At 60.5% G+C, this 25,028-nt stretch overlaps 1 protein-coding gene and 1 long non-coding RNA gene across 2 annotated transcripts; both read right to left on the bottom strand.

The window, feature by feature from the left end:
* Positions 1 to 6,024: 6,024 nt before the first annotated feature.
* LOC112617458 (one cut domain family member 3) lies at positions 6,025 to 7,365 on the bottom strand. Its single transcript, XM_025374231.1, has one exon. The coding sequence runs from the start codon at positions 7,363 to 7,365 to the stop codon at positions 6,025 to 6,027; it is 1,341 nt and encodes a 446-aa protein (XP_025230016.1).
* Positions 7,366 to 12,215: 4,850 nt separating this feature from the next.
* Positions 12,216 to 12,801, bottom strand: LOC112617456. The gene is made up of 2 exons (XR_003117904.1): positions 12,620 to 12,801; positions 12,216 to 12,448 (listed from the first exon to the last, which is right to left on the bottom strand). It is a non-coding gene; the product is annotated as an uncharacterized LOC112617456 (long non-coding RNA).
* Between the last annotated feature and the right edge of the window lie 12,227 nt (positions 12,802 to 25,028).

The raw sequence follows: 25,028 nt of genomic DNA, 5'->3' as shown, positions 1-25,028 counted from the left end.
GGGAGGCCATGATGATGGAGGAGGAGGAGGAGGAAGAGACCACCCTAGTGGTTTAGACTAGAGTGGTAATGGTTGCTGGAGAAGCAGCATGGAATGGCAGGGAGATTCAGGGAGAAGAATGAATGGTTCATAATTAGTTCTAGGACTTCAGGCTAAGAGGACTTCACAGCCAAATGCCAGCCCCAGCCCCTCACCACTCAAGAGACTCCCCCAGACTCCTCTGTGATGTGGGGGTGAGCGTCCCTGTCTCCCAGGCTATAGAACGGAATTACTGGGACTGAGGCTGGCGTTGGGAGGGGGAGGTCTTCCGGGACAAGCAGATGTGGGGATGGTCCTGGGGTCTCTGAGCTGGACTTGATGAAGCTGGGACCTTGCCCTCCCATCCTCTCTGGGAGTCTCCGGTGGTCTCCCAGCGGAGAAGACTCACATGCCCACAACACCATCACACTTGGAGGAGCTGGGGGGCGGGGGGAAGCCCAGCGCAGGCCTCACCGCCCCTAAAGGATGTGGCTCCTGTGCGGTGGGAAGGCGGAGCTGGTCGGTCACCTGGCTCCACCTGAGGATCGGCCAGCAGCTGAGAAGTGGGAAGTGCCACCACCCTCTGGTCCCTTCTCTGTGGTCCTTGACCTCAATACACCTCCAAGCCTTCGTCCCCAAGCGCCACCTTCCTGGAATGCTCCCCAGTATGTGCTGGAGATCAGGGAGCCTGGGCATCCCCAGCCTAGTGTTAGGCCCACCAGACTCAGCGGGGTCGGGGGCGCTGAAACCCCCATGCCCTGGTCCTGTATGGCTCGTCCTGGTGGAAGCTGGCTCCAGATCAGAAGCAGTGTGGGGCTCTGGCAAGCACCTTTCTCTTCGGCCTCAGCTTGCTGGTCTGTAGGGTGGGTATGGGAAGCGCATCCGGTTTAAAAGGTCATTCCGGGCAGGTAAGCTGAGGAGGAGGCGGAGGGCTGTGGGCACCCAGTGGGACCCCTCCCCATCTCCCTCCCCGCTCTGCGTGGGAGGCAGGAGCCTGATCCCTGATCCTGGCCCAGGTTCCTAGCTAGGGCTGCTCCTCCCCAGGTCCTGAGGTTTTAAGGGAGAGTGCTGGGTTGGGGTGCCAGAATCACCTGGGCCTCACGCACAGCCCCACATGGGTCTGGTTCTCATGGCCCTGGGCACAGTATGGGTCTATCCCTACTTCGTCCATCCCTGTGGAAACCTACGGTGTCCCCTTCAGACCCCTGAGCCCCTCTGGCACCTCATACCCCCTCTCCAAGGCGTCATTTCATTCTGCCCATTTCTCAGATAAGAAAACTGAGGCTCAAGCCCTTTTGCCAGGGATCAGCCAGGGACAGAGCCCAGGGGAGGCCCGGGTCTCCAAGCTCCCAACCTTGGTTATCTCTACTGTCTAATGGGGCAGGGCATCTTTTTCTGGGGGTGTTGGTAAGAGGCGTGGACCCCTTGCAGTGGAAAGTGGGGTTTTTGCAAAAGGCACAGGGGTCTTTACCTCCCTCCCCTCTTCCCCTTCCTTCCCTCCCTTCCCTCTCCTCCTCCTCCTCCTCTCCCCTCTCATCCCTCCCCTTCATCTAGAGTTTGGGTGGGGGTGTCCAGAGTGCTTGTGGAGGGGTGGACACCTGTCCCTTTGAAGGGGATTCCTGGATTGCCTCTCCCATTTCAACCACAGCCCTTGACAGGGGCAGCGGGTAGCAGGGAGAAGTGGGGGAGGGAGGGCCTGCATGAGCCCTGGTGGGGAAGAGGTTCTGCCTCTTTTTCCTTTCCATGTCCATCCCCTTAGGTGCCCAGTCCCTGGCATCCCCCCTGCTCACCCACCACCAAGCAGAGGTGCCCAGTTCCTGCACCAGGTGTCCTCAGCATACAACTCCATACACAGCTCTGGTTTTTGTCCCGAGGACAGTTTGTCCTGCTTAAGGGCAAAGCATCCCATCCACCTGCGGGGAGGGGTGGGGGTCCTCCCTGCCTCAGTTTCCTCCACGCTGGGCTCCACCATCCCTCAGGGATTCTGGGCTCCTGCCTCCCCATGGTGCCCAAGGAGGAGATGAGGCCCCTCTTTCAACCACCTCCATCAAACTTTGTATTATCTATATACATATTTTTTTTCTGATCAGTTACAAAAAATACTTTTCCTCTGGAGTTGCAATTTAAACAATATTTGAAGACGGCCGAAGCTATCGACCCAGCGACGGTGATGAATTAGAGACGGTAATTCGAATTCATCGACCGCCCCCACCCCCGCCGAGGAGCCCGCCCGCCCCTCCCCCAGCCCCTCTCCCATAATTACTGTTGGAGACGGCGCCAGGGGAGGGCTTCGACCAGGAGGCAGCTCCGAAGTGAGGGACTTAGAGGACCTTGAGGTGGGGGTGGGGTGAGGCTCCCACCCCCATGGGAATGGACTTGGGGGCTGCAGGACTCCTAGACGACAGGGGTCCAGAATCTGACAGTGTCAGACCCAGAATTCGGCCCATCACACGCACATTTTACAGATGGGTAAACTGAGGCACGCAGAACAGGCAGTGGGGCCGGGACTCCGAGGTCTGCGGTGGGATTTCTTGCGTGCTTTAGTGAAACAAACAAATCATCCATTCCCCTCTCCCCAGTCCTACCCCACGGGGAAGGAGGAGGGGCTGTGGGAGCTCGGAGCACAGAGGCAGCCTCCAGCACCCAGAGTTTCTCTCCCCTCTCTGTCTCTCTCTCTTTTTTTTTTTTTTTGGTCTCTCTGCCTCTCTTTTCGTCTCTCCTTCACCTCTGTTCCTTTCTGAGCTTCTTTTTCTCTCCTCCCCGTCTGTGTCTCCCGCTCCCGGTCTCTCCCTCCCCACTCTCTGGTTTTGTCTCTCGACTCCTCCCTGTCTCTCCATCTCCCCTTCTCTCCCTCCCTCTCCGTCTGCACCTGCGGGTCTTTCTCCCTCACTGTCCCCGTCTCTCTCCTGGCCCCGGCGCCCGGCGGAACACTCGGTACCTGCGGAAACGCGTGGCCTGCCCGAGCTGGGTAAGCGCGATGGGAGACCCGGGGAGCAAAGTTCTTGGAGGAGGCCTGGGGAGGCCCGGGGAGGCCCGCGGTGTTCGCGGAGCGGGGGATGGGGATGCGAGAGGAGAAAGGGCGGCGAGTTCTCTGCTGCGGGGTTGAAATGATGCAGAGGGGCAGAGTTCCCTTTCGAGCACCAGCGTTGGGGCGTCGCCGTGTTAGGTGGAGATGGGGACGCACCCGGCCATCTACCCCTAACTGCCGCGATTTGCCGCCACTTACCCGCTTTTCATTTGCGCAGCGACCGGAACTAAAGGCCTCCGCCTGAGCCTAATGACCCCGCGGCCCTCGCCCCCGCCACCTCTTACGTCCCAGGCGGAGTCCGGTGGTGTAGATGCGGCCCGCAGCGCACCTGAGACGCGACAGGTGCGCAGGGTTGACGGCGTGAACTCCGCGACCGCAGGTCTTTGCGGGGCCGCGCGGACGGCGTGGGCAGCGGACCCGGCAGAGGGGAGGCGGGCAGGGTGGTCCGGGTTTATCATCCTCAACACCCCAGCGCCCTGCGGGAGGCTCCGAGATGCCAGGCGCTGCGCTCACCCCTCCGGTTCCCCCACGCACCCCTGAGGCGGCGACTGTTCTAACTCTCCCTCCGTCGACGGGAAACCCAGACTCCCACAGCTGAGACTGTTTGTCATTGTCACAAGTCAGGAAGGCGAGGCACAAACGCAGCCTGTTTCCCCATCTGCAACTCTGCCCGTGGCAGGAAGAGGACGGCGGAGGCCTGGATGGCGCTGCGGCCGGCAGAAGCGAACACAGACCTGGGTGCAGGGTCGGGTGCAGGCGAAACAGGCGATGTCCATCAGGGCGAGTGCTCGGTGCTGCTGACCCGGCTGCGGGGAGCCCACCCCCCATGGGACTTCTTGCCCGCGGTTTGCCCCTCTGTGACGCTCTGGCTGATGTTTTCTGTGGCCCCCAAATCTGCAATTGCAGTACCGCTACTGGGTCATGTTAGTTACATAACGTGGTAGTGGGAAAAATGGAGAGTGGTGTGGGCTCCTGTTCCACCCACAGTGGACACAACGTCCCCCAAATACGTGCTGGAGAGGAGGCAGCAGGCGGTGGGTATCGAGATACAGAAGCCGTCCCTGCCTTACTGGTGTGATGGCAACCACTTGGTGTTTAAACGTCAGAGCTAGGCCCGGTGGGGTGGCTCAAGGCCTGTGTAATCCCAGCACTTTGGGAGGCAGAGGCGGGCAGATCACCTGAGGTCAGGAGTTCGAGACCAGCCTGGCCAACATGGTGAAACCCTGTCTCTAATAAAATTACAAAATAATAATAATGATAATAAATAAATAGCCAGGCGTGGTGGTGGGCATCTGTAATCCCAGCTATTCAGGAGGCTGAGGTGGGAGAATTGCTCGAACCTGGGAGGCAAAGGTTGCAGTGAGCTGAGATCGCACCACTACACTACAGCCTGGGCGACAAGAGTGAAACTGCATCTCAATAAATGAATAAATAAATGGTCAGAGCTGTCAGAGGTGTGCCCTCTGCCACCTGAAGCCTCGCACTGCACGTTGAGGGCCGTGACTGTGTGCGGATGTGACTGCCTGTCGGTGGTGAGCACACAGGTGCCACTGTATGTGTCATGGGGAGGGGAGCGGGACAGACTGAAACCGTCCAGGTTCACGCGACCTCCCTGGGCATAAGGTTACCCTGCCACATGCGAAAGACTATTTATTTTCCTGTGCCCCAAAGCAGAAAAATCTAAGAATCCCATAAGAGGTTCCAGCTAGCCACCTTGCTTGCTCTGCAGAAGGGCAAAACTGAGGCTGGCCTGTTGGTCCAGGTTCCCAGGGGGTTATCTGGTCCTCCTGGGGTGGAGGGAGGGAATGGCTTGCTAGGGAGGAACAGGACAGGACCCCCGCTGTACTCTTGCCTGCCAGCCCCCCTGCCTGGACGGGCTGCCTGGGGGCACAGAGGCAAACTCCCTCTGCCTCTTTGCTAGTGGGGCGCCTCCCAGAACCCCCGCCTTTCTCGCCCTTGTGCTCAGAGAAGCGATCGATCAGGCGCCAGCCGCCGCGGCTATTGTCCCTGTGGCCCGGGTGGGCAGCCCCCTCCCCAGCACCACCAGGGGAAGAAACCCCTACCTAGGCCAGGGGCTCTCCTGCACCCCTACACCCCCATCTAGGAAATGGGGGCCCGGCCGGGCTGCCTGTCAGAGGGCAGGTGTGGACTTAGCTGCTGTCAGCTGGGAGGGAGGAGGGAGGAGGGTCCCCAGGGGGCCGGTGGCTGAGTATGAGACAGAGACAGAGGCGGAGAGACAGGGAGAAGAGAGAATGAGCAGGAACAAGAGCAAAACGGAGAGCAAGAGAAAAACAGAGATACCAGTGTGTTCCGACCGAGAGAGGAGAGAAGTGGACATGAGAGACACAAAACCCCAAAGCCAGGCGGGCAGGGGTGCGCGCACCCGAGCCACCACCAAACTGCGCGGGGCGGGCGCCGGCTGGGGGTGTGAAGGCCTCCAGGCGGCGAGGGCCGAGGGTCCCCCGGGCCGCCCCTCCCCCACCATTCTCGGGTGACCTTTGCCAGCGGCCGGAGGGGAGAGGGAGAGGGTATCGATCGCAGGGCCGAACTACAAAGAAGCGCGCGCTGGGGCAGGAGGGGATGAGCGCGGGCTCGGCCTCTGCTGCTGAGCTGCGGGCGCCCGCTGCACGGTCTCGGAGCTCTGTGGCCCGGGGCTGGGGCCTCAGTACCCCTCTCCACCCATTCTGGAGGAGGGGAGTGGCACCTTAGCGGACGGCAGCTCGTTCGGGGACACAGCTCCCCCCAACAGGCGCGCGCGCACGCACACACACACACACACGCACACACGCGCACACACAATGAGCTTTCCTGAAGGCTGCTTGGGGAGAGGCTCGGAGCCTCCCAGCAGTCTAACAAGGATTAGAGAACCCCTACGCGCTCCCGAAAGGGCAGGAGCAGCGACCCGGGTGTGGGGAGGCGGCACAATCCCTTTCTCCCTTCTGGTAACCGTACAAACGGGTAGCGGCGCGGATCGCAGTCTAGTTTCCTGAGAGGGGGTCCCGGGCTGCCGGGGCGCACGGGTGGGGCTTGGGGAGCTGGACCCGGACATCAGGCCGCCGCCCCGCTAGGTGCTCGGGAGTCCACAGCCGGCTCCCCCAGGGTCCGGTAGTGCGCGCCACGCTCCTACCTGCCAAGCGCAGCGCCGACATGCGCTGGAACTCTGGCTCCTGCAGCCACTTCCACATCCTGCGGAAGGTCTCGCGGCCGGATTTGAGCTTGCTCCACGGCTTGGGGTTGCGCAGCAGGTCAGAGAGCGTGCCCTGCGAGCGACACAGGATCCGCTGCGCGAAGATTGCCTGCGGGATGCTGTAGCGCTTCAGCTCCGCCGTGATGCGCTGCGCCACCTCCTTGGTGTTGATTTCCTCGGCCGCCGCGCCCGCGCTGGGGCCGCCGCCACCCCCGCCGGGGCCGCCGCCTCCCCCGTGCGGCCCGTGCGCCCCGGCCGCCGCCAGCCCGCCCAGCGGCGCCAGCAGCCCCGCGGCGCTCCCGCTGCCCGCTCCGCCGCTGCCTGTGCCACCGCCGCCTCCGGGCAGCCCGCGGGCCAGTGCGTCCTCGGCGCGTCCCAGCAGCGCGGCGTGAGGCTCGAAGGCGGCGGGCGGCAGCAGCTTGTCCCCGGCCAGGTGGCCTGGCGCGCCGTATGCGGCCAGCGGCGGAGGCGGAGGAGGCGGCGGGGGCTGCGGGGCGCCGTGCAGCGCCGGCGGCAGCGCGTTGGGCAGCGGCGACAGCGGCGACCCCATGGTGGGCAGCTCCTTGCCGTAGGGTCCGTAGAGGTGGCCCACGGAGGCGAGCGCCGCCCGTTCGTCGCGCATGAGGGTGAAGCTGCCGCTCACGCTGGCAGCCAGACGCTGCGGCGGGGGTGGCGGGGGCGGCGCGGCCGCCGGGTGCGGGTGCGCGTGGGGATGGCCGCCGTGCGCCCCGGCCACGGCCGCGGCCGCCGCGTGCTGGTGGAACTTGTCGGCTACGGCAGCGAGCGGCGGCAGGTGCTGCAGGGGCGTGAGCGTCGTGTAGGTGCCGCCCAGGCCCGGAGCCTCGCAGGCCATGCCCATTGCCGGGTGCAGCGGGCCCGCCAGTTCCCCGCGGAAGTCCGCGCCGCCGCCCGCGCTGCCCGCGCCGCCCGCGCCCCCGGCACCCCCACCGCCGCCGCCGCCGCCGCCGTCCAGCAGGCTAGCCATGCCGGCCACCAGGCCCGGGCGCCCGGGCGCCACCAGGCCGCGGTGCTGCGCCGCCGCCGAGCGCGCGTGGCCCGGGCTCAGCAGCTCGCCCGCCTGCGCGTGGGCCACGCTGTGCAGGCCCCCCAGGCTCTCCAGGCTCAGCTCCATGCTCGCCTGCCCTCCCGCCGCGCGCGCTCCTCAGCGCCGGCCCCTCTTGCTCAAGGCTGCTGCATGACTCCCGCCCGCTCCCCGGTGGCTGCGCGCGAGGTTGCCCGGCTGCGCGGCGCACGGCCCGGCCCGGCTGCGAGCGCGGCCACCAGGATGTGGCAGGGGAGCCGCTGCCGGCTCCCGGGCCCGGGTCTGACGTCAGCGCCCCCGCCCACCCGCTCCCGCCGCCGCTGCCTCCCGCAGCCTCGCTCTCCGCCCTCTCCGGCCCCCTCGAGCACCAGACAGGCCGAAGTCAGCCAGACTTGGGGCTTCGGCGTCCCTGGCCACTGCGCTCGCCCGCGCCCCCCGGGGCAGGCCGTACCTGGGGGACAGCGGGCGGGGGTCCGAGGACAGACTCTTCCCTGGTGGGACTGTGAACCTCGACCCTGAGTCTCCGATTTCGCGTCTCTGCGCGATTCTTTCCAGAGTCCCAAATGTGTCTTTCCTGGCTGGCGCCCCCAAGTCCATCTCCAGGCCGTTTCTGGGAGTGTGGCTGGGACGGTCGCCTGTGATGCACTTATCCCCCTCTTCCCTACAGACCCCCAGGAGCTAGATCCCCGCTGCAAGCTCAGCTCCCCGCGACTCCCGCTCACACCTACGGAGTCACAGCCCCCTTCCCACGACCTCTTTGTGGTGGAGAAGGGAGGTCCTCAGGCTAGATCAGGGCCTCCGTGCGCCCCAGGGGTCAGCACCTGCCCATGTGTGGGCACCTGGGCCTCCGTTTCCCCAACTGTACAATGGGCTACCCAGCTTCAGGGTTGCCAAAGGCCCCTTCTAATTGCAGGGCCTTTTTACAGTGCGGCCGCTGGAGCTCCTGTCACCCTCCAGCCCACGGAGGCTGATTCTGGATCCCCTGTCTTCTGAGACGTCCCTGGTGCAAACTCCTCTCTGTCCCTGGGGCTTCTCCTCAGTGTGGGGGGAGGCAGGGGTCTCCTTTTTCTCACCACCTGGAGATGGCCAGATGAGGCCCAGGGGCCCCTGGGAACTGGGATAGATGGCGGGAGGGCTCCTATAATCAGAGAGACCCCCAGGGGACTAGATCTCTCCAGTGGGGTAAGGTCAGGGCTGGGGGTCTGGAGGGGCCAGACCAGAACCTAGAGGATGCCCTGTCTTGTGGGTGCAGAGTCCAAAAACCAGCCTCAACCCCTTCCTGCTTCCCCAGTGCCTCTGCCCCGCCCACTCCCCCCAACCCTTGTGCACTTGCTAGAGGATGAAAGGGATGGGTCAGGCATTCGGTTTGCAGGAGCCCCTAGTTACCCCCTTGTCAGTGGGTTGCATCAGGGCTCAAAGCTGAAGGAAGAGGGGAGGACAAAGTCAGGCCGTCACTTCCCCTTTGGTACAAACCTTTTGAGCAAGCCGCAACCCCAGCTTTGCACCTGCATCCAGATTCCCTGGCCCCTGTAGACGTGGCTACACATTGGAGATGCGATTTTCTGAAGCAAGACTAGGTTTGGCTCTGGAACAGGGTCCTTTCGGTGCCTCAGTTTCCCCTTCTCTGGTGTGGGAGGGGCTGCCCTCCAGCCTGCCCAGCTGGGGCTGGAGGTGGCTCTATGCTGACCACAACAGCCAGAGAGAGAGGGGGCCTGAATGATCTGGGCCCCCAGCCTGGAGTGGCCTGATCCAAGTCCTGGGGAGGGATGGGTTGAAGAGGACCCCTGTTAGTACTCGCTGCTTAGGGCTCAGCATTTAGTAAGTGCCTGCTGTTTACCCAGCATACTCTCCTCACTCAGCCCCAGAAAGGAGGAAGTCAAATCATAATTTTTCTGGGTGTCCCTGGCCCAAGGTGGGGAGTAGTGGCCCTAGAGCTCCCCGCTTCATTCCTACATCAGCCCAAGTGCTAACTCCCGCCTCCTGAAGTGTCGGTCCCTAAACTTTCCAGTTCCAGGGTTCAGGTATAATTTCTGGAGTTTACGTAATTACACCCATCTTCCAGGTGGGAAGGGAGGGGCAGGTCCGAACAGTGGCGTACCCCACTCCCTGTGCAGATGCTGAATCTGGGGGGAGGAAAGTGGCCGCACAGAGCCCCAGCCTGAGCTCCTCAATCTCACCCTCCAACAATCACAGATAATTAAAAATAATCGTGAGATCTAAAAATCAATCAGCCGCCATAAAATGCTAGCATCCCAGGCTCAAGGAAGGGCAGACCAGGTGGGGGCTGGGGGTCTCTATGGGTGGGAGGATACCAAGGTGGAAGGAAGTTCCCCCAAATGCCAAAGTGGGGGAGCTCCTAGGGAGCTGGGATTATGCCGGCTTCCTTTTTAATATATTTTCTACAGCTTGATTATCGTGTTCATTTTAATAGCAGGCGTGTGTGGCTTTTCTAGCAGGGAAAGCATCCATTTTGAAAGAGAAGAGGAGGGTCAGGGACTCTGAGAGGAAGGGGGCCTCTTGCCTCTGCTGCCTCAGGACACCCTAAGGTGGCCACAGACCCGTTTCAAAGCTCCCTAGACTTGGAAGGGGGATCCCAGCCTGGTGGACCTAACCCTGTCCAGATCTACGAAGCCCCTCACCCCTCTCTTAGGCTGATGGAGACTTGGACTCCCCCAGGGATGGGGATCTCACTCCTTGCAGGGGCTGTGGTCCCGCTGGGAGATTGAACAGAAATTTGCTGGCCCCAAGAGAGGGAGTGTGGCCCCCTGGAGCCCCCAGCCTGTTTCTTCCCATCAGCAGCGGCCTTTTAGTAATTAGTAAAATAGAATTGAGCCAGACTCGGGGCAGGCCGGCTGCCCAGGCCCAGATCGATCCTGGGTCATTAGGCAAATTGTGGGCAGGGGGAGGGGTGGGCTGGATGGGACAAGATGTCCCTCTTCCCTGTCCCACAGCGACCTCAGCCACCTCGAGGAAGCTCTCTGGCCTCAGTATCCCCTCCAGGAAAATTAAAGTTTGACTCCCAGAGCCTGAGTCTGTGCCTGGGAGTAGGGGAGGGGGACCTCAGCAGGTGCTGGGCTGCCCCAGACCAACGCCCACCCTCTCTGTGCCTGGCCTGCCTCTGGGAGGAGTCAAAAAGGGCAGCCTCTGGTCCCGCCAGAGTCAGGGCTTGAAGAGTCCCGCTGGTGGAGGGGAGGATTGGGGGGCTCCACCCACGCCCCAGGGGTGCGCACTCTCCATGGCTTCAACCTCCCTAAACCGACCCCCTACGCTTGAACCCCCTCTTTAATCCTCCACCCCTCCCCCACTTTTGGACACACCGCCTTCCCGCTTGTGATTGACTCTTCCATTGCAGCTAAAAATATCAAAGGCAGAGTTAGATACTTCAAGTTTTCCTTTCCTGGGGCTCCTGGGGCTCCCCCAGAACCCTGCACGGTGCGCCCCCAACTGACTTTCTGATTCGATTTGTCTCCCACCGAAATGAAAGCGTCAGGGCTCTGCGCACCCCTCCCTGCTTTTATTAAAGCGAGGTTTTACTAAATGATGGCAATGAATGCCCGCCCCACCCAGGCCCAGCCCCAGCCCTAGATCCGCCCTTCTCCCACTCCCGGCTCCCGAAACCTGCGGGCGCCCCAAATCCCGGCCTCCGGCGCCTAGTGTGTGGCAGAGTTCTCCCGCTGGACTCCAGCCGCCTTCGTTCGGGCGGGGTCCGGGGATTTTATTTAGATTTGGGGGGAGACTCTGGGCTTTTTCGGCCTGGCTGGGGTCCCGGCAGGGCTGAGCGCGCAGCTCCCGAAGGTTCCACGTTGGCCGTGGGGACGTCCTGAGCTCCCCACCCTGGGCGTGACTTTGGGGTTTCGCCCCTGGCGGGCCCGACGTCCCGGATTTCCTGCCCCCAGTTGCGGGGCGCCCGGGCAGCTCTGGCCCGCGGGTGGACGCTCCCGCGGGCTCTTCGGCGACAGCTGTGCCCGATCGATCCCCGCGCCCGCCCGGGCTCCGTTGCCCCCGCCGCGGCAAGAGGCTCCATCGAATCCTCATCGCTCTCGGGCCGCGCCGCCCGCCTCGCGCTCGGCAAACACTGCGCTTGTTTGCGCCGGGGCACCGGGGCTGGGCGGCCGCGTTTGGCCGGGGAGCGGAGGGGGTGGTCTCTGGGGCCTCGCGTCCTCGTCCTCTCCCTCAGCAGCTTGGCCTCCGTCGTCCCGGAGTTCTGGGACACAATTGGAGGAGGGAATTCCATGCCCCCTTCTTGGGGCTCTGGCGGGCAGGCGCGGGAGACGCCGGGCGCAGGACTTCGGCCGCATCGCCCGGGCCGCGCCTCAGTTTCCCCATCTAGAAAGTAACACCCTGGGGCGGGGGCATCCGAGGGCGCCCGAGGGGAGGGGAAGGGTCCGGGCTTAGGCGGGAGATCTGGCTGCTCTCCTCTCGCGGCCTCCGCCTGCTTTGCTTCCTCTGCGCCCGGCCGGACCGGTGCAGGTCACAGAGCCGGGCTGGGGGCTGAGGTGCAGCGGGAGGGGTCTGGGGACAGGAACGCGGCCCCCCTCACAGGCCTGGACCCCTCCTCTCTGGGCTCCGTTGGAATCGTCTCCCCGCAGCGTGCGCTCAGGAGAAAACCAGTTCGTTTGCTGCAGTTTGGGAAAATGGGGCTTGGCGGCGAGGGGCGCGGGCTGCAGCCCCCGGGAGGGTGCGCGGGAGGGGAACGGCCTGGATCAGGGGTTGGGGGCCTGGAGAACGCCCCCCTCCCGGGCTAGGCTGACCGCCTGGGGCCTGGGCGCTGCAGGCTCGGACTTCCCCGACGCAACGAAACCCGCGTTGGGCGCCGCTCTCCGAAGGGGCCCAATCTTCGGCCCCGCGGCGGGGTTCGCGGCCCCCGCAACTGAGCGGGATCCCGGAGCTGAGTTAAACCACCTGAGCGCCCTCCCTACCCTGCCGGAAGACATTGACCATTAAACATGTAAATATCTAGATTTAATTCTCTTCATACTCCTCCGGGATGGAGGCAACCCGCGGATCCTGGAGCGGGGCTCGGCGGCCCGCGGTGGGCTGGTTTGCGGAGGCCCCGGGCTAGGGGACCCGAGCAAGTCTGCAGCGGGGCTGCCCTCGGAGCGTCTCCAGGGCCGCCGGCTCTGCGGGACCCGAGCTCGCCGGCTTGGACACCTGGGAGTGTCCACTCTGCACCCTGAAAGCCGAGACGAGACGACAGGCGGGTGGGGGGAGGACAGGCCTGGGGGCTCCCACTTTGCAGACGCAGAGACAGAGGCCCTGGTCGGGAGTGAGGACCCCGCCCTGGGATGGTCCGAGGGGCGTCCCCAGGTGGGTTGGGCTGGGCGCATCTGGCTCTGAGCCTCACCTGGGCCTGGCCTGTTCCGGGTAGGGATGGCGCCTCCATTAAGGCGCCGTTTATCAGGACACGCCCGGGCCCTTTCTGCTGGGTCAGGAAGTGGGGAGGGCAGGGCATCCCCTCCTGGCAAGACCGACCAACGCCCACGTCCTTGCCTCTGTCTTTGGGTCTGTCTCGCCTCCTGGACCTCTGAGTGGGGAGGGGGTGTTGGACTGGGCAAGGGGGAAAGGGGAAGGAATTGGCAACTCCCTAGGCAGAATCTGCAGACGGGGGATGCGGGAGGGAAACCAGGTCATTCCCTGGATTTCACTTCTCAGGTGACTCCTGCTCCCCTGCCCCCACCACCCTAAAGCTGCTGCCTCAGCCCCTGTCCCTTCCTCTGGGGCTCCCATAGTTAGGGAGGGGAAAAGTCATCCCCATCCCACTGAGATCAGGACTGGGGAGGCGGCAGTCCTCCCTTCCTGGAGGAGGAGCCCTGAGGTTGGGTTTTGAAGGATGTGTAGGAGTCCAAGTCAGGTAGGCCAATGGAAGGATGAAAAGACTCCGAGTAATCTGAGGAAGAGGCCCTGGGGCTGGGAAGGCGTCTGGCATTAGCCCAGTTTCCGGGCCCTCACAGGACTTCCTTAGGGAATGTTTGTTGAATGAGTCAATGAGATAAAACTGAATCAAGCTGGAGTGTGTGTGTGTGTGGGGGGTATGTGTTCAATGCCAGGCTCAGGGGGGGCTTGGGCCTTCTCTCCCTGGCTGTGAGGCCAAGCAGGGAGGGTCCCAGGTGGCCCTTAGAATAATCCCCCTGCCCCGCAGGTTAGTAGGCACCCGGGGAGGCCATCACAGGCGTGGTGGGGTAGAATGACTCAGCCCTCTCCGCGCTGTGGGGTGTGTGTGTGTGGTGAGGGTGGCTGGGGCAGCTTTTGTCCCTGGGCCAGCAGGTGAGGCACCTTGTGCTAGAAGCTTGTTTCTCCCTTTGTTCAATCAGCAGCCTCCTTCCGGGCTCGCCAGGGGTGGGGGTGGCGTCCCCAATTCCTTGGGGGAGGGGTGCATCCTGCAGGTCCCCGCTCTATCTCCCGCCCCATCCCCACTGTATCTGCAGGGAGCTGGGGGTGGGGGTACTTTGAGGAAGCAACTCTAATTATTCCCATTTTTCAGATAAGGAAACTGAGGCACAGGGAGGTCCTGAGATGTTGCCTTAGGCCCCCAGTCGGTGAGCTGACCTCAAGCCCGAGGGACTGGGCGGCCTAGAGCTGAGTCCCAGTGTGTGCATGCTGTGTGGACACGCTGTGCATCCAGGCCGGCTGGCGGTGGAGCTGGTCTCTGGAGAGGGTTGGCCACACAGGGAGTCTCAGCTGAGTTCCTGGGTAGAAACGCGGATCTCAGTTACAGAGAAGGTTCCCTGCACCAGGGTCCCCCTCCGACCCAGCGCTTCAGATGATCCCAGGGAGCACAGAAGTCTCCGGACCTGGCAGTTGGGGAGCTCTTCAGCCTGAGCTGGAGGGGTCCCCCGTTGTGGCCCATGAGCCGGCCAAAGGCGTGCCAGGGATTTGAGGAACCGGCTCCCAGCATCCACTCCTCACTCCAGCCACACTGGTTAATCATTAGAGGCTGCAGACAGGGGAAGGGGCCAGCTGCCTCCTGCACTGGCCATCACCTCCCCACCTCCGAGCCCCAGGCCTGGAGCGAGCCAGCGGGAAGAAGAGCCAGCCCTGTGGGGCCCTTGGCAGGGCCTAGAGGGAGTCCCAGAGGAGCCTGTTGGTTGGGGAAAGCACTTGTGGGATGTGGGAGCAGAGACTTCTCTCTGGGCCTCAGTTTCTCCCACTGGGAAGGAAAACTTAATGCTCTTGAAGGGTGAGGGCAGGATGGGAGTCTCTGAGGATCCTCCGCTCCCCTCCTCTATCTTCCTCCCTCTTCCTCCTCCTCCTCCCCCTCCTCCTCTCCATCCTTCCCACCCTTCCCACTTCTCCTCTCCCCTCCTCCCCCATCCTTCCCCCTTCTCCTCCCCTTCTTCCTCCTCCTCCCCATTCTTCCCACTCCTCCTACGCCCTCCTCTACTCTCCTTCCCCCTCTTCTCCCCTCCCATTCCTCATCTCCCTCCTGGCTCCTCCCTTTCCTTCCTTCTCCTCCCCCTCCTTCCAGCCCTCCCCTCCTCCCTGCCAGCCTCCTCTCCCTCCCCCATCCACTCTTCCCTCTTCCTTCTCCCTGCTCCCCTCTCCTCCTGACTCCTCCGTTTCTCCTTCCCCCTCCTCCCTTCCCCCTTGGTGCTAACAGCTGTAATTGCTGTTTCTCCCACCTCCCTAACAAGCACGGGACCCTCCCAGCAGCCCGCAGTTCCGCTCAGTAATCGCCTCCATGATAACTCCCCACACCTGGGCTGGGCAGGAGCCGTCGGCTTCGCTCTCTTCCTCCTGCTCGCTTTAAGCAAAACCAAACAAAATGTTTGTGTTATGACTGAACTCCCCCGGCGCCGGGAGGCGAGAAGGTGGCATTTCCCAGAGATGGATTGGAGGGGGAGCCTCCTGCAGCCCCTCATCACCCCACCTCTGCCTGGAGGTGAGAGTTCGGGGGGTTCCGCAGAAAGTGGGAAGCGTCTTCCTCCCTGTGGCCCCAGAAGGAGGGTCCCCTGGGGGCTGCGAGGCCTGGGGGGCAGGGGCTCCCTTGGGGTCACAGCACCGGCTAGAAGAGGAAGGGGTGGGGGAGGGATGGAATCATCCTGTTGACCCCTTGCTTTTACGGATGAGGAAACTGAGGCAGATCCAAGGCTCCTGCCTCCCGGACAGGACACCTCTCATTGCCTGGAGAAAAACCAAAGACCCTCTGCTCTCAGAACGGAATAAAAGAGGGGGGTGGGCGTGTGTCCAGCCAGCTCTGTATCTCCACGGGTGGGTTCCCCGTTTCACAAGTGGGAGCCCGGGCTACTGAGCGCTACTGGGTGATCTCCGTGGGGCTGCCTCGCGGGGCAGGTGACCTCTGACCCCAGCCCGCCCAGCTCCATCCACCACAGGTGCCTCGTTCCCAAAGCGCTTGCCTGGTGTCCGGGCGTCACCCTCTTGGGGTTGAGGGTGGGTTCCAGACTCAAATCCCAGCCCCACCCTCATTTGCCTCATCAGGGGTCCTCCTGGAGCCTCAGGTTTCCCATCTGTGGAATGGGGATACAACACACACAGTGCACCCTTGAGGACAACTGATAGCGCTCAGGAAAGGCTGTGACGGGTGGCCGCCAGGCTCTGCCCACCCCACAAACAGCAGGGGTGGAGCGGTGGGGGAGGGCAAGGCACCCTGGGCCAGGCTCAGAGGACAGAAGCTGGACGGGGGAGGGAGGAGGAGGTGAGGAAAAATGATGAGGAAGAAGGGATGGGGAGGAGGGGGAGGAAGAGGAGGAGAGGGAGGAAGCAGAGCAGGGATGGGAGGAGGGAAAGAAAGGGGAGGAAAGGGAAGGGAGAGGGAGGGAGGAGGGGAACTGGAGGCTTCCCAGAGGAGCCCCCCTCCCACCCACAGCCCTGTGCTGCTGGAATTGATCCTCCCATCGATCCTGGGGGAGCTGGAGCCGTGGGGCCAGCTCTGCTCTGGAGGCCAGGGGGAGGCCAGGGCGAGGAGGAGAGGTTTGCACAAAGGGAAGGGAGGCTCTATTGTCCCTCCGCGCAGATTCCCTCATAGTCCCTTGAGCTGGGCGGTGCAGGCCCCACTTCACAGGTGAGCAAACTGAGGCCTGAGGGGTGGATTCTGGGGGAGGTGGTGCCGGGGCTCCCGTGCAGCTGGAGTTGGGCGGCCTGGGGTTCACCAGCCTCAGTTTTAGGGGTTCGTTCCGTTTTCCCTGTGGGCACCAGCCCTGGTTTTCTGTTCCTTCCACCTTCCTGTGACTGTGGCTGTTACTGGATTCCTCTCAGTGGGGAGAAATGTGGGGGCTGCAGGAGAGGAGTGAATGGGGTGCTCCAGGCAGAGCCCAGGCCTCCTGGGAGCCAGCTGGCGTGGGGCCGGGCTGGGATAGGGGCCTGGATTCCGCTTCTTCAAGAATTGTCAGGCCGTAGCTCAAGCCTGTAATCCCAGCACTTTGGGAGGCTGAGGTGGGTGGATCACCTGAGGTCAGGAGTTTGAGACCAGCCTGGCTAACACGGTGAAACCTCTTCTCTACTAAAAGTACAAAAAATTATCCGGGCATGGTGGCAGGTGCCTGTAGTCTCAGCTACTTGGGAGGCTGAGGCAGGAGAATGGCTTGAACCCAGGAGGCGGAGGTTGCAGTGAGCCGGGATCACGCCACTGCACTCCAGCCTGGGTAACAGTGACACTCTGTCTCCAAAAACAAAACAAAACAAAACAAAACAAAAGGCCTCAGGCCGGCCCTGGTGGCTCACGCCTATAATCCCAGCACTCTGGGAGGCTGAGGCGGGTGGATCGCCCTGAGATCAGGATTTCGAGACCAGCCTGGCCAACATAGTGAAACTCCATCTCTACTAAAAATAAAAAAAATTAGCTGGGCGTGGTGGTGCATGCCTGTAATTCCAGCTAGTCTGGAGGCTGAGGCAGGAGAATCCCTTGAACCTGGGAGGTGGAGGTTGCAGTGAGCCAAGATTGTGCCATTGCACTCCAGCCTGGGCAACAAGAGCGAGACTCCATCTTAAAAAAAAAAAAAAGAATCATCAGAACGGGGGCCTCTGTTCATGCCCCCTTCCATCCGTTCCATTCCCCGCTGCCTAAGCGGGACACTCGATCCCATTTGGTGAGTGAGCAGACTGAGGCACAGCTCCCTGAACCTTAACAAGCGCAGAACTGGGATGTGGACTCAGGCAGTGAGGCTGACCCCAGGATGGGCCAGAGCTCCTGAGTTCAGCCGGCACCCCTTCCCTTGCTGACGGGCCCTGGGCAGCTCAAGTCACTGGCCGTGCCTCAGTTTCCCCATCTGTAAAATGGGGACCAAGTTGACTTACTGAATAGATGTAAGTTGTATGCTTGGCCCGGGCCCTGGCACATGGTCAGCGCTCATCCACATCAGCTCTTCTCCCCGGAGGGCGGCTCGAGGAAAACCTGGGTGTGCGAGGAGCACCCTGGGCCTGCCCAAAGCTGCAAAGAGGTGGCTCTGGCGGGGAACTAGGAGTCAGAGGTTGGCATGGCCAAGAGGGCCCTACTGTGCCCCTGCCTGGTCCTGTAAAATCCATCCTCCTGTTCCCCTGCTGAGGACCTACTGTGCCCGCACCCTGCTCCCAGCATGGTGGGCTCCTTTTTCTGTTGTCTCCCCCTCCAAGCCTGGGAGGCCCTGGAGGGCACAGAGTTTGGGATGATGTCCCCATCACCTGGCTCCGGCCGAGAGGCACGCCATGGGGAAACGTGCATGAGAGTTCTGTTCAGTGGAATCTGGGGCATTGGACTCAGGGCTTGTCTAGCTCACGATGGCACCATGGTGCTGGATCCTGGTCTTCCCTTTGTTGGGGGAGCATGTCTAGGAGGGCTGTGGGGCCCAGCCAGACCCTTGTCCGGTGGCCGAAGGGGGCTCCTGGACAGGCCTGGCGTGTGGACTTCATCGGGTACAGCTGGGCTGGCCGGTGGACGCCACTCGAGGGAGAATTCCCTGAAGCGGCACTTTCTCTCGTGGGGGATCGATGTGTAGTGCAGTGTGTTTGTAAACGATTTTTTTTTTGAGACGGAGTCTTGCTGTGTCACCCAGGCTGAAGTGTAGTGGTGCAGTCTCGGCCCACTGAAACCTCCGTCTCCTGGGTTCAAGCGATTCTTCTGCCTCAGCCTCCCGAGTAGCTGGGATCATAGGTGCCCACCACCACACCCAACTAATTTTTGTATTTTTAGTAGAGACGGGGTTTCACCACGTTGGCCAGGCTGGTCTTGAACTCCTGACCTCAGGTGATCCACCCGCCTTGGCCTCCCAAAGTGCTGGGATGACAGGCGTGAGCCACCGTGCCCGGCCTGTAAACGATGATTTATGCCAGTGGCAGCCCACGTTCAAAGCCTGGGCTGAGACCCCAGGGAGGAGGTTGTGACCCCACAGTCGCCTGCTGGTGGATCCTCCTGGCTCGGTCACTCTTGATGTGGAGCATGTCAGTGTGTAGCCTGGCTCTCAAATCTGCCCACTGGTGGATCACAAGGTCAGGAGTTCGAGACCAGCCTGGCCAACGTGGTGAAACCCCATCTCTACAACAAATACAAAAAATTAGCCGGGTGCGGTGGTGGGCGCCTGTAGTCCCAGCTACTCGGGAGGCTGAGGCAGGAGAATCGCTTGAACCAGGGAGCTGGAGGTTGCAGTAAGCTGAGATTGCACCATTGCACTCCAGCCTGGCAACAGAGTGAGACTCCATCTAAAAAAAAAAAAAAAATCTGCCCGCTGGGGATTGAGCCCAGGTTCTCACCCCGGCTCTCCCATCTCCCAGCTGGTGTCCTTGGGGTAGCTCTCACGACCTCTCTGTGCAGCAGATCCTTCCTCTGTAGGAGGAGATTTCTTGAGAGCATAAAATGAGAAAATTCTTGTAAGGTCCTTAGAACTGCACTCAGGTGCTGATCAGACAGAAGCCGCCGCCATTGTCAGCCTCTATGGGCCCAGAAAGATTGGGGAGGAAGGAAATGCAAACAGATAAGGCAGCCAGAGAAAATGAATTACAACGGCCAGGCGCAGTGGCTCATGCCTGTAATCCCAGCACTTCGGGAGGCCAAGGCGGGTGGATCACCTGAGGTCAGGAGTTCGAGACCAGCCTGACCAACATGGCGAAAGCCCATGCCTACTAAAAATACAAAAATTAGCCTGGCATGGTGGTGTGCACCTATAGTCCCCGCTACTCAGGAGCCTGAGGCAGGAGAATCGGTTGACCCCGGGAGGCAGAGGTTGCAGTGAACCAGGATCATGCCACTGCACTCCAGCCTGGGCGACAGAGACTCTGTCAAAAAAAAAAAACAAACAAACAAAAAACACAAACCAGAAAATGAATTACAACCAAGGTCGAGAGATGTCGCTAGAAGGGAAGTCAGTTTACAAAATGCACAACAGGTGGTTCTGAACCCTTGCTACACACACGGGCCATAATTTTGGCTCTGAGCTTCCCAGTGGGCAATGCAAAAAGAGAAACACTGCCCGGGTATGATGGCTCATGCCTGTCATCCCAGCACTTTGGGAGGCTGAGGCGGGAGGATCACGAGGTCAGGGGTTTGAGACCAGCCTGACCAACGGTGGTGAAACCCTGTTTCTACTAAAAATACAAAAATTAGCTGAGTATGGTGGCATGAGCCTGTAATCCCAGCTACTCAGGAGTCTGAGGCAGGAGAATTGCTTGAACCCGGGAGGTGGAGGTTGCAGTGAGCTGAGATTGTGCCATTGCACTCCAGCCTGGGTAGCAGAGTGAGACTCCCTCTCAAGAAAAACCCAAAAAACAAAAAGTGAAACACTTGCAAGTATGTATGTCTATGGCCACACACACTTTTGTGGCCATTTAAAGGCATGGATGTGGGCCTGTTATGCACTGGGGAGGGCGGGTGCATGCCCGAGCCAGGTGTGGTTGGTAGAATTTGAAAGTGGCCCCATGGGCCGGGCGTGGTGGCTCATGCCTGTAATCCTAGCACTTTGGGAGGCCGAGGCAGGCAGATCACAAGGTCAGGAGATCGAGACCATCATGGCTAACATGGTAAAACCCCGTCTCTACCAAAAATACGAAAAACAAATTAGCCGGGTGTGGTGGCGGGCGCCTGTAGTCCCAGCTACTCGGGAGGCTGAGGCAGGAGAATGGCATGAATCTGGGAGGCAGAGCTTGCAGTGAACTGAGATCGCACCACTGCACTCCAGCCTGGGCGAGAGTGCGAGACTCCATCTCAAAAAAAAAAAAAAAAAAAAGAAAGTGGCCCCATGGTGTCAGCCCTCTGGTGTTTCATCCTGCATAATCCCTTCCGCTTAAGTGAGGCCTGGGCCTGTGACTTCCGTGTAGCCAACAGAATAGGGCAAAGGTGTTAGGTGTCACCACCACAATGACTTGTGTTGTCTAAGACTCCACTCTAGAGTCGGGCACAGCGGGTCACGCCTGTCATCCCAGTGATTCAAGAAGCTGAGTCAGGAGAATCGCTTGAGCCTGGGAGGTGAGGCTGCCGTGAGCTATGATTGCACCATTGCACTCCAGCCAGGGCAATAGAGTGAGACTCTGTCTCAAAAAAAAAAAAAGCCTCCCTTTAGCAAACTGAGAGTCTTTTCTCCAGGTCCCTGGAAGAGGCCAGGCAGGGAATGGTGGACTGGTGACCTCTGACAGCCAGCAGGAAAACAGGGTTGAGGTGGGAGGATCACTTGAGCCCAAGAGTTTGACACCAGCCTGGGCAACATAGTGAGACCCCTTCTCTACCAAAATAAAACAAATCAGGGACTTCAGTCCCACAACCACAAGGACTTGCATTCTGCCAACAACCACAGGAACTTGGTCAAGGACTTTGAACTTCGGGAAGGAGCTTAACCCAGCCAGCACCTTGATTGGCACCGTAGGAGATGCTGTGAAGAGGACCCAGTCAAGCCACTCCTGAGCCACAGAAGCCAGGAGACAGTGCCTGCGTGTTGCTGTAAGCTGGTAAGCTTGGAGTGATTTGTTACACAGCTGCAGCTGACAGATTCGTGAGTGCCATGCCCTTGGTTTCTGCGTTATTTATTTAGAGACAGGGTCTTGCTCTGTCACCCAGCCTGGAGTGCAGCGATGCCATCATAGCTCACTGCAGCCTTGACATCCTAGGCTCAAGCAATCTTCCCAGGCACACACCACCACACCTGGGTAATGGTTTCTGTTTTTGTTTCTGAGACACAGTCTTGCTCTGTCGCCCAGGCTGGAGTGCAGTGGTGCGATCTCGGCTCACTGCAACTTCCACCTCCCAGCTTCCAGCAGTTTTCCTGCCTCAGCCTCCAGAGTAGCTGGGATTACAGGCACGTGCCACCATGCCCGGCTAACTTTTGTATTTTTAGTAGAGACAGGATTTCATCACATTGGCCAGGCTGGTCTCAAACTCCTGAGCTCAAGTACTCCGCCCGCCTCGTCCTTCCAAAGTGCTGGGATTCCAAGAGTGAGCCGCTGCGCCCGGCAAATTTTTATTTTTTGTAGAGACAGGGGATCTGGGTTATGTTACCCAGCCTGGTCTCAAACTCCTGGGCTCAAGTGATTCTCCTGCCACGGCCTCCGAAGTGCTCACGTGGCAGGTGGAGCCACCACACCCAGCCAGTTTCTGCATTTTCACCGGCCACCAACCCAGCTTCTTGCCGCTTCATCAATCCCATACGCAGCCTTCATCAGCGCTTACAGTCAGTGCTTACATTGATGAAACACTTGCTGTATGCCAGGCTCTAACCACTCAACCAGGCACTAACCACTCAACCTGTGTTGTCTTGGTTCGTGCCTTCACCAGCCACAGGAAACCAGGAAGCTTATCAAGCACCCGCTTTCCAGATGGGGAAATCAAGGCCCGGAGTTTCAAGCAAACTCTCCTAGAGAACCGAGAGGGTAAGTGAGGGCTCCAGGGTTGTCCGGCTCTGGACCCCACCCCTCGCCTGCTCCTTGGGGTCGAGGATTGGCCGGTGCCTTCATCTCACAAAGCTCCCGAGTCTGTGGTTCTCAGAGTGAGGGCCCCGGGATGGCAGCGTCAGTGTGACCTGAGAACTTGTCAGAAGTGCCAATTCTCCAACCCCAGTTGCTCTGAATGAAGGCCTGCCAGTATGGGGGGCCTCTGGGTGTGGGAGGAAGCGGGAATCTGTACTTCAGCGAGCCCCCCTGGAGTCCTGCTGCACGTTCAGGTCTGAAAACCATTGAATGGGCAGGTTCTGCTACCTCATGCCTCTGGGCCTTCACACAGGCTGCCCCCACCCAGGAAAGGCAGGTCCTTGCTGCCCCATCTCACTGAGGCCTCGTATCCCTCTTTTTCTTTTCTTTTTTTTTTTTTTTTTTGAGACGGAGTCTGGCTCTGTTGCCCAGGCTGGAGTGCAGTGGCCGGATCTCAGCTCACTGCAAGCCCCACCTCCCGGGTTCACGCCATTCTCCTGCCTCAGCCTCCCGAGTAGCTGGGAGTACAGGCGCCCGCCACCTCGCCCGGCTAATTTTTTTTGTATTTTAGTAGAGACGGGGTTTCACCGTGTTAGCCAGGATGGTCTCGATCTGCTGAACTCGTGATCTGCCCGTCTCGGCCTCCCAAAGTGCTGGGATTATAGGCTTGAGCCACCGCGCCCAGCCCCCTCTTTTTCTTTTTGAGACGGAGTCTTGCTCTGTCGCCCAGGCTGGAGTGCAGTGGCGCAATCTCGGCTTACTGCAACCTCCGCCCCCCAGGTTCATGCCGTTCTCCTGCCTCAGCCTCCCGAGTAGCTGGGACTACAGGCGCTGCCACCACGCCCGGCTAATTTTTTGTATTTTTAGTAGAAACGGGGTTTCACTGATCTGCTCACTTTGGCCTCCCAAAGTGCTGGGATTACAGGTGTGAGCCACTGCACCCGGCCTCCTGTGTCTGTCTTACGGGGTTCTCATCACCGTTTGTAATGCTATATTTTCTCCTGGAAGCTTTTGGCTTTGTACCTATTCTTCTCTCCCCTGGACTATGAGCTTTGAGGAGGTAGGGGCCCAGTCTGTCCCGGCCTGCGGCCCCAGCACCCAGCACAGAGCCTGGGGCACAGTAGGTGCTTGGTGACTGGGGGCTGGGTAGGTGAGTGAGTGAATGAATGTACAGAGGCCCCTGCCCTCCTGCCTCTCCATTGCCAGGAGAGAAAGGAAGCAAAATTTCAAACAACTCAAAGATGTATCAGCCTGGAGCCACGGGAAGCACCAGCTCCCCTGGCAGGGCGCATCGACCCATGGCGGGGCGGGCAGGCGTCCGGCTTTGTGCAGGCAGAGGTAGGGGGGCTCGAGGTGGGGAGGGGGCTGCACCAACCCGCTCGGTGGCGATCAAAACGCGCCCCCACTCCCTGCCTGGGCTTCAGCAGCCAAGTGCGTGGGGTCTGCCGATGGAGGCTGCGGGGGCTGGAGGGGGGGCGAGCAGCTCTGCAGCGGCCAGGACAGAAAAGCTCTCTCTCGACACACAAAAGCAGGAAGGCCACATTAAGCCCATTATCAATATTTTGCCTGGAAAAAATACAAAAAGCATTTTCTTCTCTGAAAAATTAATAACCTGGAAAGGTGGGGAAGCCGGGTTTGATGTCTGGTGAGTGGAAGGGGGGGGTTGGTGAGGCTTTGCTTCCGCTTCCCTCGCCGCTTGCCCCGTGGGTACCTGGGTCTCTCTGGGCAGGCCCAGCTCCTCCAGCCCACCTCCAACTGCCACCACCTGCTCCTAGTCCTGGCTGAGGCCCCAGCAAACCTTGGGCTGTGAGCCCAGTTCACCAGCCTGGCTCCAAGCCTGGGCCTTCCAGATCCACCATTACGGTCCCCTCTGAGGAGGGGGCATACCCCAAACTGAGCCCAGGTGTCAGCCCCTTTCAACTCTGTCCACATGGGCCATGTTCTTCCATCTCTTGCTAAGAAACTCCTACTCTACCTGCAGAACCCAGCTCCAATGCCCGTTCTACTGCAGTGCCTTTGCTTCCTCTTCCCTTAGCCTTAGGTCTCTCCCTCTGGCCCCGTCCTGGGTCCCTTGTCTCCCCTGACCCTTGGGGGGGACTTCCTGGGAGCTCTGGCTCCCCTCCAGGACCTCAGCAGCACCCTGCACAGCGCACCATTATAATTTGGAGAATGGATGGGGCTCCCTTTTTTTTTTTGAGATGAAGTTTTACTCTTGTTGCCCAGGCTGGAGTGCGATGGCACGATCTCGGCTCACCACAACCTCCGCCTCCCGGGTTTAAGCGATTCTCCTGTCTCAGCCTCCAGAGTAGCTGGGATTACAGGCGCCTGCAACCACGCCCAGCTAATTTTTTGTATTTTTAGTAGAGATGGGGTTTCTCCATGTTGGCCAGGCTGGTTTCGAACTCCCGACCTCAGATGAGCCGCCCGCCTTGGCCTCCCAAAGTGCTGGGATTACAGGCGTGAGCCACCGCGCCGGGCTGGGGCTCCTTTTGGTGGGTGGAAGGCTTCCTGGGAGGCCCCCTTCCCTCCTGGCCTCCTCTTGCCCATGAGGCCCTTCATCCTGGAGAGAAAATTCTGGAATCTGACTGGTGGGAGGGGCACAATTCTTTTTTTTTTTTTTTTTTTTTTTTTTTTTTTTTTTTTTTTTTTTTTTTGAGGCGGAGTCTCCCTCTGTCACCCAGGCTGGAGTGCAGTGGCCGGATCTCAGCTCACTGCAAGCTCCGCCTCCCAGGTTTACGCCATTCTCCTGCCTCAGCCTCCCGAGTAGCTGGGACTACAGGCGCCCGCCACCTCGCCCGGCTAGATTTTTGTATTTTTTAGTAGAGACGGGGTTTCACCGTGTTAGCCAGGATGGTCTTGATCTCCTGACCTTGTGATCCGCCCATCTCGGCCTCCCAAAGTGCTGGGATTACAGGCTTGAGCCACCGCGCCTGGCC

This window comes from Theropithecus gelada, unplaced genomic scaffold (assembly GCF_003255815.1).
Source record: "Theropithecus gelada isolate Dixy unplaced genomic scaffold, Tgel_1.0 HiC_scaffold_180, whole genome shotgun sequence".
Classification (NCBI taxonomy): domain Eukaryota; kingdom Metazoa; phylum Chordata; class Mammalia; order Primates; family Cercopithecidae; genus Theropithecus; species Theropithecus gelada.
Note: the sequence above shows the minus strand (reverse complement) of the source record. Positions and strands in the feature narration are given on the sequence as shown.

Bases quoted from the DNA above. Each gene is read 5' to 3' on its own strand.
- LOC112617458 (XM_025374231.1), bottom strand. From the start codon at position 7,365: ATGGAGCTGAGCCTGGAGAGCCTGGGGGGCCTGCACAGCGTGGCCCAC.